A 12,599-nucleotide genomic window follows, 5' to 3' on the forward strand; every position below is an offset into this window, starting at 1 on the left:
ACTTTAACCATACTAAATATTTGTAAAACATTGTATATACAATCAAAATAGATTCCACATACTTCTGTTTTCTTTTCTTTTTATTAATTTTGAATCCATTCTTTTATTTCAGTGCAATAATATGCTACATTAGTTATACGTTCAAAGGGTAGGACGTGACGATAAGAAAATTAATTTACTAATGAAAAATCACCAGTCTTGGATTTTGAAAACCAACGTTGAATTGTTCTAACATTCACATAATCTTCTGATAGTGCTACCGTTATATTTTCAGCGACTTTCAATATCCTTTTCCAAAATTTACTTCAAGATTACTTAAAGATTTACTTAAAGATTAAATTCGACAAAAGTTGAAATTTCATGGTTGAAAACTTACTCGAGGAAGCCTGGTTTATGTTTGTCTTCCTTGTGGTCGCCAAATTGAATCTGACATTGTATCCCAGCGAAAGTGCAGGCTTTTTCCTGGGTAACTGGATGCGTGCCGTCTAGAATCGCGTCTCTCGCTTGGACGTATAGGAGAGATAATTGCACCGGATCTCTGCTGTCGATATTTTGATCCGAGAAGAAAAACTTTCTGCGTAGAAGGACCGTCTCTGACTCGTCTATACCTTGCTCTCGCAACGTCTTACTAGGATCGATCCAATTCACTGGAACAAGAAACAACATTTTTCTGACGAATAGAACAATCAAGAAAATAATAATAATAAATAAACCGAATCTCTAAAGCGTAATGCGGATAAAAGGGTTTGAGCATTTTCCTCGATGAAGATTGTTCAAAGTATCTCGCGAACTAATTATATTTTTACTACTTTAGTTTACGCAGATTAGATCGGTGTCTTTACCTTCGTCGTCGGTCTTGAGCTTTTTCCTCAGCTGGTCCATTTTCGCATCGCGCTCGCCTTTGTCGTCTTTCCTTCTCTTCAGGGTGAGCGTGCCGAAGTTGCCCGGTTTTTGATTCTCGGTTTCCTCGTCGGCCAATTCGCGCACCAGCGAGTACTCGTCGTGATTCGTGATGCCTATCTTCGTGCAAATTACAACCATGAGATTGGCGACGGCTTGACTATCATCCACTAGTAACGTCTTCAGCGTTCCATCCAGCATGCGGACTCTGAGAGTCCGCAGTTTACGCCGGTACTCGAGAAGATCGCCGTTCCTTAGAATGTAATAATCGAGATTCCGTCCTGGCTCGAGCCAGACTCCTTTCTTGACATCCTCGTCAGCAAGGAATAGTCCGTAGTCCTTGGCTATCGATCAAAGTAAGAATACGTTACCATCAAGCCCGCAATCTTCTACATATCATGTGTAACATTCAACGCTTTATCTATCAGAACCCTATTCGTAGACTTTTTAATTCAATCATTTTAATAATAGGTCGTTTACTTGCAATACCAGAGTTATATAGTAAAATCTAATTTAATATAGTAAGATCACGACGAGTATACTCGTCCAACACAGCTGACTGGTTAATATCGGTTTCGATACAGTATGTTCTAAGAAAAAAAAAACATGTAAACTCGGGTATTCTTGTGCCCTACATCGTTGCGTGTTTTAGGTAAAGGTAGGAGCTTACGTTGGCCCATGTTACTCGCTTCAGCGAGTTTCTCTCTGATAATACGGCAAGCGTCGTAAACGGATGTGCTCGGGTCAAATTGCATCATCTTCGTGGCGTTTTTCTCCGGGATGGAGATACGTAAGGATAGGGTGGCCATTGCGAATACCTTGGGTGATCTTCTGCGTGCACGAAAACCACCGGAATCACTCGACTGAAAAGCAAAAAAGTAAACCTTGGTGAACGCTATGATTTTTACTCTATGACCGCGATGTTACTTCGCGCGTTAGCAACGCTTTAAATTTCAAAACTTAAGTTTCAAAATGTCTACTTTCGTTTAAACATATAAAATTATTTACAAATACCAACAAAAATTTGACGATGCTTTCGTTGTCTCTACGCATTATAATCAACCACTGAGATATCTTTAGATGCATTGTAATATCATAACGAATTAATAAGGACAACTCAAATTGATCAATGGAATCATTTTTTATTTCATGTAAACTTAGCGATCACGGCTATATGCGTGTTTCACGAATAATCTAACATCGCATATAATAAATACGTGACATTTACTGTTGTTATTACTGTCAATAAATTTCAGTCACGTTTGTTCGCGATTACTGAAGCTGGAAACGATAAGGACCGTCATTTTCGCGACACCTACCACGCATAGTTGGCACATGAACGTAGACCGATTTATGGTATCGCGAAGAACATAAAGGACTTTATACGGATATACGATTTCGAGTTTACTGCTGAATCATGTGCAACAAGTTGCAAGGGATTGAGCATTGTGCTTCGCTCTGGGGTCACCGTTCTATCTCTGCGCGTAATTGTACGTTATCGTAAAATAACAGCCACTTCTTGCCGGCGGTGTAAATTGCGTGCGATATGAAAACTCCCCTGCAACTCCGTTTCGCGGAGCAATTTGCCCAATACAATCTCGCATCAACGCCTCTTTCAATTTCGACACGGAAGGTTTTAAGGAGTGTACAGGGTGTATGCGTATTCACGCTTCACTTTCAACGTTTACCTTTGGTAATCGAATGAGGATTTCTGAGAAAAAATGTCCTGTCGCGGAAAATCATTAAGTATGGTACAGCAGGTGGCGGTCAGCGATCAGTAGGTTTAGTTAGATTTTCAATTTCTCCAACTCTTGCGTGTGCGCAAAGTCTGTACATTTTTGATTGTCGAAAGAAGTGCAGATATTTGGGCTGACAACATTAGGTGTCTCGGTATATATTGATCTGTGGTATGATGCATTTACTATAGAATTTGCCACACGATACAGTGTGGGATCCAAAGCACAGGCGTAGAATCCACCCTGTCAGGGTATCGGACTAATAAAAATAAATTGTGATCGGCTCGTGCCTAATTAAATCGATCCTGGAAAACGAGTCTTCTCATTTGCACCCCGTAGGGCGAAACACTGCCATCGCGCAGTTTATTTGCATCAACAAGTTACGAGTAACTCCCAAACGTTACGCGAATAAATCACCGTAATGAAAAACAGCTAGCGAATTTAACGTTTAATTGCGAGCAAATTATTGACTCGACGCATGTTTCGCTATCGGAGCCATTTCGTTTTATTTTATAACAATGAAATTCCAATCTGTGATGCAATAAGCGTTGATTGTACATTTTTGTTTCCCTTGCATAAAATGATTCGAAAGTAATGAAACACTTTCAAAAATTTATTATTCGCGATACGAATAAAATTCTGGAATTAATCATTTTTCGAAAAATTACGAATATAAATTTAATTACCAAATAACAGACAAAAGTCTTCGATTCTGTTTGAATCGCGCTGGGTATATTATTGTAAAAAAATTGATGAGTATCCGAATAGTTGATGATATTCGTCAATTTTTTAATCGAACCATTAAATATTCACTTCTTCCTTGAGAAATATTTCATGCTCTGTATGACTTAATTATAATTTTATTCGAGGAGTAACCGATCAAAAGTTGTTTACAAGAACGTTGGTTGTGTTTGACACGAGGATTGTCATGGTAAAGATTTGATACTCGAAGAGTTCGTTAATTTAAAGTTTATTTCTTTCATTTAAGGTTAGTCGAATATGTTTTATAAAAAAAAGAATGAATTCCGTCATGCGAGAACGAGAGGACCGCTTTAGTTATTTTAATTGGAAAGTTGACTAATTATAAAGTTTTGTTCTTGATGGAATAGTTCAGCCAGAGGAGAAAGACATTACCTGCCGCTTCCTGCGGAGCGTGATTCTATTAAGAAACAGAAACTAGGAGCAGGTTAAGGAATCTAATATTAACGAAGCGGTGTCGCTCAATTCTACCGTAGTCCTGGCGAGAAATTTAATTTCCAAGAGAGAAAGGTGTCTATACCTAAAATGCAATTCGCAAAATATTTCATTTCTCGGTTACAGGATTCGTAAAGTTAAACAAACAAATATATTTATACGTAGGTAGCTTCTTCCAAAAATTACCACGAATAAATAATAAATAATAAAAAATATAATGATTCCAGAGGCACAAAAATATTTAGCAAATTAAATTAGCAGTCTTCTCGAAATAACTCATATTTTTACTATTCAGCAACGGTTCGACTGGCGAATCTCATAAACATTGAGTACGAATAATCGTAAAATAATAAGAAACAACAGCTCGATGGCAAATGTATGCAAGCTTCCAGAAATAATCTATCAAAATGTCACTTCGTGATCGTTTGATGATGAAAGATCTATTTCTGTTTCGTCTAATCGAGTTTCCATGAGAAAAATATCTGTCTAATTCTTAATATATGATAGACAGCCACGAGGACGATACACGATATATCAAGCTACACCCCGAATTCGACGAGAACGCCAATTATAGACTGTTTCGTTCGTTTATTCGGTTTTCTTACACGGCTCAACAGAGGGTGGAAAGGGACCGAGGGTGGTCCACACACATAAATTCGGTGCAAGTACACCCTACGCCAATGTGGACTTCCACCCATAGACGTTGCCAGGCAACGCTGGTCTCTGACTGTGTCAAACTCAAGCACAACTACCCCAGAACTACCCCTTCTTACGAACCCAGCTTTTCTCAGTCTCTCTCTTTTCATTTCCTTTCGTCCCTATCTCTCCCGTCCGTCGTTGCTCCCTTGTTTTCTCTTTCCACTGTATTTTCACCTTCCCCAAAGTTTTCTACTCTTCTTCTTACCTCGTCACTCCACCCATCTACTTTTTTCTGCTTTCTTCTTCTATACATCTAATTTTTTCACCTTGGCTTTCTTGCGACGCTCGCCGCTCTAGCTTTTCCTTTTTCATTTACGGTTTTCATTTTCACGCGACTCCTAACTTTTTTAAATCTTCCGAGTATAATTTTCCCATCCATATTCCGCCTCAGCGGTTTGTCTGCTTCGTTTTTAATTTCGCATTCACAATTTTATTCGCCTTTATTCGCCTGTTTCTTTGGATGCAATTTAATAACCGTGTTTCTTATCTTACGTATACTCAGAACTTAATTATTAGTGGAATAAAAATATGTGATAGGTTATGGAAGCAATACGGTATTTTAATAAGTACGTAAACAAAGTAATGGATACATTTCTGGATCGTACAACTGAATCGCAAAATGCAAAAAGTGACTGGATTTGATGGAACTTGGTATACAGGGATTTTGGGGGTCGTTGATTCTGAATCTGAACTAAAAATTCAGAAATTCAAAATGGCAGATCCAATATACCAGGACAAAATGACTAGATTTTTATGAAACTTGATATACAGAGGTTTCGGTAACTTTCGTACAGTCATTTCATCCAAAATTTTTTATCAAATTCCACGATCGTTATAAAATTTACTCTAACGAGCGATACAAAGTTTCACTTTAAACAAAATTAAAAGCTACACGATCTCCAAGAAGTGAAATATTCTTAAAAGTAGAGCACTCTCGAAATAAACGAGACGCACAATTTGACGCGCAATTAACATCGGTCAGCTCGAAATAGCTCGTGACTGTACAAGACAAACGACTCAAAATTTGAAGTCACACTTTCCACGACCCGGACGTTTTGCGTACACGCAATTCCTTAAGGCATTTGTTCAGGTTAACGACGCTTGTCGAGGATGTAAATAATGATTTGGACGGGTGTCGAAGTGCATCGCGACTGCATAGATGCACTCATTAAGCTGACCCCAACTGCGTCTAATGAGGTCATTCCTCGCAATACGTTCTATGGAAATTGGAAAGTGACGTGCGGTTGAATGGGGTAACTTTGTTAAGCGTTGAATCAATTTCGCGGTAAAATGGCATCGGATCGGATAATGGTTCACGAGGGTTTCTCGATTTTACTTCATTTCTTCTGCCCGCCTATTTCCACGATCGCTCTCTAGGAGTTTCTTGAAAGCACGGAGAAGGAGCTTTTACTTTGAAGTCATCGGCAATAACTTCATCGGCAGGATATCACCAATATCAAGTTTCATCGATGGTGTGCATTGTAAAATAATGTCCACATATTAATTAACGCCCTGTTGATCTCCACGAATAAACAAAGAACTTTCTTTTACACCTAATACTTTAGAAGATTTTACATTATTACTTGCAAATGAATGATTCACAGTTTTCTCCGTTTCTAAGCATCTCGCGGCGACGCATTTGATTTTATTTTCAAATAAAATTTATTTCTACAAAAGAACGTCGCAGACTTATGAAACAACCCGACATATTCCGAGGTTTCGACTTTACACGTACCGTGTACAGTCTCGCTCTCAGTCCTGCCACATAAACCGGAAATTCTGCCGGGCTTCTAGCGAGCTTCAAGTTTTTCAAGTAGACCGAGCGAAATGGTCACGACTGTACTCGAACGACCATACGAATGAATATTTTAGAGCCAGTGTGGAAAAAATTGCTCGCTAAATGAAATGTACCGTTTCATCATTCAAAAAGTAGGTCGGCGATATTTTTATCCCTAAGTGAATAAAAAGGACGCTGACGCGCGAAAAGTCGGAAAGTATTCAAAGAAGAATGTCAAAAGAAGACGCGGCAGACAATGGTTAAACGTTCTACCACGGTGTGGAAAATATCTTTGACAAATTTCTATTGCGTAAATTTCTAAAGATACGAGGAACTCGTACATGTTCTTGAACGTGAACGTATCTTCCACGAAAGAAACGAAGAAAACAACTGTGATAGAAGTGAAAAAATTCAATATACTTTTCATGCAAGATTTCTTCCTCTTCCTGCCTCCTTAAAAGGTACTCCTGGTGTGACACTTTCGAAGAATCAAGTTTTTCTATCATTTTTCCAAAGTAAATATATTTACAAATACACTGTTAAAATTCAGAGAAGTTACTCGAATTATTTCCAAAGTGATAGACGTCATAGTGAAATCAAGTACGTGTAAAAGCTTCAAGGAGATTCTTTAACGTTAATATAAATCAATAAATATGTTTTACAAAGGTCATACAAAACTATTCTTACGCTATTCTTAAGTATTAAATGTTTATTAAAATCTCTATTAAATGTCAAAAAAAAAAAAAAATAATAAAAAAAAAAAAAAAAAAATTTCTTTAACAATGCTCAATTTTTTGATTTGTCAACACCAGAAAATTCCCTTAAGTGTAATTTCTTCGTTTCTATTGATCGATCATTAGTACAACTATTTATCAACGAGGACCTGAACGTGAGATTATGATTTGAAATTGGGTTTCGGAGACAACGGTGGTGGTAGTAGCTGCATTATCACAGGTTGGTGGTACTTCACCGACCTGATTAGAAACAGAGATAATGTTTAAGGGACAGAAACTTTTGGCTGCATGAAGTCAACTCCACAACGGTGAAGCTTGCCGAACACGATTCTCTTGCCCCCTCGACGCCTCTGCGTCACGACAGCCTGCCTCTCCAAATATGACAGACACAGAGAGTGTGCAAGTTTCCATTTTCTGTCTTTCGAGCACAGAGAAGTGGGGCGCGGGCGCGAATAGTGGGGATTGCCGTTCGGTGACCTTGAACGGTTAAAATTTCCTGTCTTGAACGCAGCGTATCAAGTTCTTACAAAGAGACATCTCCAAGTGTGATGAAGATACCGGAAGTAATCAATGTTAAAGCATCGGATCAATTCTATTAAAGAAATACTGAAAGTATATCGAATAGAACCAAATGAAACTGTTTAATAGGAATAAAAATGTACAATTATTGCAAAATTCTTATAGTTTTTCCTACATCAATAATTTCATAATTAACGTAAGTTCGCTGCAACAATATCTGCCAAGAATGCGTTAATACATCCATAACTTAATTGATTATTTCGTTTCGACTCGTTATTTCCTGAATCGAAGATAAACGATGGTATCCATATTATACACATAATATTTATGGTTTCTATACTATGAAAATCGACGTAGACGATTCCCCAATATTGAAAACCGTGTCTGCTATGATTAGCGGTAAAATAACTGTTCTCTAGCTGGAAGAATCTTTCGTCCCGGTTATAATGCCTCGAATTTCGCATATGAGACGTGAATGATCATATTGAACGTTCCATTCCTCTGCCTAGCACGCTCCAAACGTCGAATACTGGGCAAACAACCTACAATAGCTCACCGTTACCGTCTTCACCCCTCGTGCCTGCTCTTGTATACACTTTTGTAAATACACAATCTGAACCAAACTTTCCATTCACGAGTTTTCACCTCTGACTTCATTCCCGTTTCCTGAGCTCACCAAACCGTCAGCGCTGAAGTCAACGAAAGTACAGTTTACTTTATAGTTTGAAATAATTCCGAAGAAAATTCCAACGCCCAATTGAAGAAAAAAGATATCAATTCTTTCTGCGATAATTTAAATTTGTTAATTTTTACGCGTAATATTATTCGTCGAATATCACTCCATAATACTAAAACTACGTTAATTCTTTGAAAATAGAAAATGTAGGGATAAATCAGTATGCATCTAGTTCTCTATTCCACCAATTCGTTTTTTGTTGAAAAATTCTTCCTCTTTTTCTTCTTAAGAAAAAAGTCAGAGCCGAAGGGATCAAAATGAAAGAAAAGCAAACATATAATGTAAATCGCGAAAGATGGTAAAAGATGGATTTATCTCGATTGGAAGAATATACAAAAGAGGTATGCAAGGTTGTTTTGTTTGCCCCCCCGATGAAAGACCAACGAGATTGCGGAACCACTTACAGCCATTTACTTTCGATCGCTACAGTACTTTCTGCTCTTTATTCTCGGCGAACTTAAAGTGTCGGAAGCACCGCCGTCAGCTTTTTTAACTTCATCGTCGCCTTATGAGCTTCGTCTTTTCCCAAACCCGCCCTGCTTGCGAGACAGGCAATCCCCTCCCCCTCGACTCTGTTCTCGACCCCCTTCGTCGCGAACTAGCTCGACGTGTCGTGGCCAATGACACGGTGGCCCGAAAATGAATTTGCAGGCAGTTGAAAGTCTGTTCGTGAATTGTTTAAAGCATTCTTCGAAATTGTGTCAATAGAAAGGCTTGAAAATGTAAGAATAACATAAGAACGCCTCCAAAACGTTCCTACTATTTTATTGATAGATTTCAGCTATGTTCAGGTATTGGTAGATATCCAAAGTAAATTCAGTCATTATCAACAGCGAAACGTAATTAATATTTTCACTTCTAATTTAAAAACAATTGTCTCTCAATTTGTATCAGAAAATATATAACGGGTGACGGTCAACTTTGTTCCGTTGTAGGCATTAGATTCGTATATTCTTATTCAAAGTTGCGACAATAAAATAAATACTAATAAACTATAAATATAATAATAAAAAATAATAATACACCGATATAATAAAAAATATGCCAATTACAGTTTGATTAGTTTCGAGGATATTTTTATTTTAATTTGCGATGCAAAACTAAACGAATTTCCTTTGTGATAGCTATCGATACGATACCGAAACAATTTTGCTCGTCTAAATATTGATTCCGATGGCACAGTTTTTCTTTTCACGTCCCTATACCTCGGGCACGAGTTCGTAAAGAATGACCCCAACCGTAAGTACGGCCTGTTGGAATGACTTATTAACTTACACCCCTCGGGGAAACCGACGCCCCACTGTTTATCGTAGAAACTTTCAGAGGTCTTTCTAATACTCGGCCGAACTTTTTTATTTTCAATAACGCGACGGTACGCGAGACGAATTTCGTATTTTCTTTCTGTAAGAGACTGAATCCACAACGTCATCATCGTTTTTTTAAAAAGGAAAGTCGAGAAATAGTTACAATCAACCGATAAATTGCGATAGACCTCTTGGGGAAATGTTAACTGCAATTTTGTTTGTGATATTCTGAAATTTTGTTTCCAGTCCTACCATTTTCATATTTTTTCAGATATCAACAGTATCTACTTTAAGAAAAATTGTTGTTTTTTTATATGAGATATACCCAGTGGTCACAAACTTCTCAACCAGTCACCTATGTTTGTTTTCTTTTTGCAGAGCTCATTTGTGAATGCTGTAAAATCTAGTAACACAATAGCAATTACATTTTGTGGCAAGTTTTTCTTTGTTTATAGACCCAATAAAATATACTGAAGGTTTAAAGCAATTTATTGCATAGTTTCTTTATAAACATTCTCCGAATATACCTTTCCCAGAACTGGTTTCACAATGATCTACCTTCTTAACGACTGCTGGCTCGCTTCGTGTAACTTCTAAAACATCTAATCGAAATTTGGAGGACTCGAAGAACGCCGAAAAGTCACGAAACGTTGAATGACGTAGACGTTAACTGCCTTCGATTTCAATGCAGCCTTGTCGCGAAGAGATAATTAACTATTCCCAGAAAGCTGCTGCGCCGGTTCACGTTCATTTTCCTCTGTCGCTTATGAAGCTGCGTGGAAAATTCTATTGCTACAGTGGCTGAACCTATCGTTAGATCTTGTAACGTTCTCGATTCAATTCCAACCGCGTTTACGCTGACGGCCGTCTGTTAAATACAATATAATCATCGCTCGATTCGTAAACGTCACTCGAGTATTTATCGCTGTCACGCTTTAACGAAGTCTCGATTAACGATCGACGGGAACAACCGCGGACAGATGAACACTTTATAAGGCAGAAGACACGAGGAAATGGGTGTATTCGCGCGTTACGCGGTTCAGAGGGATTAAATTGATATCTGCTATTTACGTAGAAAGATGCGATCATTGATTTTGTTCGAAACAACAATTTTATTCGGTGCATGTATTGAAATCACGAGAAACGGTCAATTATTTACAGTCGTGATTATCGCATTTCAAATAACACGTTATTTTATTTTATAATTATTTTCATAACTATAATTACTTTCAAAATAACGTTACTTGAAATATTATGTCAAACAACGTATCATTTTATGCCACAATTATTGGATTTCTTTGTATTTTCATTTACCATAAATGCATAAGCATCCGCAGTCTAATTATCATGGTATCCGATAATTTTATACAGAATTACTGGGAAACTGAATAACTCGAGAGTTACAAATAGCTGACAAGAAATAAACATAATCCACATTACCAGCAATTACAGTACTGCTGTTATGTAAAGTAAATGCTCCGATGGCTAATAATATAGATTTTGTTTATTTATAGCGTTCAAGTAATAGCAATCCCTATGATGCATTCGCTAGTATTCCATGGAAACAACTAATTCATTATTCAAAAAAATAAGATGAGAAGTTAATAAAGAAGAATTAACTCAAGGACTCATTTATGTCTATTAGTATTCGATTATTGTTTGTTTGTTTAATATAACGTAGTAATTTATCACAGCTCGCATTACAGAAGTAAGGAGTACATCTCAGTCGAAATTACTTAAAAGCAGAATGCAGAATGTCGTTACTTTTTCATGAATAGAAATTGCACACGGTATACCGATACTACCTCGCGAAGGATTCACTTGTGCTCGAGATGCACATTTAACCTCTTAATGTTTGAATCTGTTTACCTTAATCACAGGGTATTTCGTGCGAATGATGACGAAGAACTTAATGTCAACTTCAAAGTATAATATCCCTACTTCTTCGAGTAAATGTGCGTAACATAACTGCACGTAACGTTCTCTTCATCACCGAATACCAAAACAAATTAACAGAGAAGAAAATGAAACATGCTTCGGTTTTCATACGTTTATGTACGTTTTAGCAAACTGTAAACATTTTGTAATATATAAAAAAAATCACATTCATGTGGTGTTATAATTTGATGGTTCTCTTCAATGTGGTTACGTACAACTGTATGTATTAAATTTTCTTCGAGTTGACATTGAACATTAAAATAAATTACTTTTAGGAGGAAATGAAGCGTGCTTCAAGTTTCTATGTGCTTATGTACATTGCAATAAACTGTAAACACTGTAGTATATAAAAATAAACACATTCGTGTGATGTTATAATGTTGTGGTTCCATCTGAAATGCGTACGTTTGGGTTGATTCGCTGTTCAGAACTATTTTTAGCGTGTTTAAAACTATTCGTGAACTCTTTTGGTTTTATCAGAACTCATCGAATAGCACCCCTATGTGTGTATGACGGATTCTCGCATTCAAAATTGTTTAAAAAATTATCCAATAGCTGTAATTGACAGAACCAGTGGTATTAATTGTTCAGAAATTATAGAACTATTGAAAATGAAGTCATAACTCTTTGTTATTTATGAGCTTTCACAAAATGGAATTTGTTTTATAATACTCAGCAGTATTCCGAATATAAACCCCATGGCTGAAATATGATACGATATTTATTAAAAGTGAATTGTGAAAACGTCTACAAGAATCTAAAAATATCGAATTATTTTATCAACTGCGATTAATTAGTCACCCTGAAATATAAATCTCCACTGAACTCAGATATCGTAGGCACTCGAGATTTATGCAAAGTGCGCTACCAATTTCTACAAATTCCAGGATAATATTGTCCTAAAAAAACAATAAAACAGGGCGAATGGAAAACGTGACAAACCCACCCTGTGAACCGACGACAAGAGCTTGGAAATTCTATCGATGCCTCTAAACGACAACCAACAGTCAACCGCATCGACTCACGATCGTAACGCAGAAATAGCAAAATTCTTTGAAGGCT

General features: G+C 37.1%; 1 protein-coding gene across 7 annotated transcripts in view; it reads right to left on the reverse strand.

Moving 5' to 3' along the window:
* Positions 1 to 12,599, reverse strand: part of LOC128887213 (talin-1) — a 57,831-nt gene that overhangs the window by 20,503 nt on the left and 24,729 nt on the right. For all 7 annotated transcript variants that reach the window (XR_008459980.1, XM_054142864.1, XM_054142860.1 and 4 more), the window contains 3 exons: positions 1,571 to 1,763; positions 843 to 1,244; positions 377 to 647 (listed from right to left, as the gene is read on the reverse strand). Coding sequence is in view for 6 of the 7 variants with exons in the window: in XM_054142864.1 (XP_053998839.1) it covers positions 377 to 647; positions 843 to 1,244; positions 1,571 to 1,709 (812 nt within the window). In the remaining variant the exon portion in view is untranslated. The remainder of the gene's footprint in view (positions 1 to 376; positions 648 to 842; positions 1,245 to 1,570; positions 1,764 to 12,599) is intronic.

The sequence above is a fragment of the Hylaeus anthracinus genome, unplaced genomic scaffold, assembly GCF_026225885.1.
Source record: "Hylaeus anthracinus isolate JK02 unplaced genomic scaffold, UHH_iyHylAnth1.0_haploid 11985, whole genome shotgun sequence".
Classification (NCBI taxonomy): domain Eukaryota; kingdom Metazoa; phylum Arthropoda; class Insecta; order Hymenoptera; family Colletidae; genus Hylaeus; species Hylaeus anthracinus.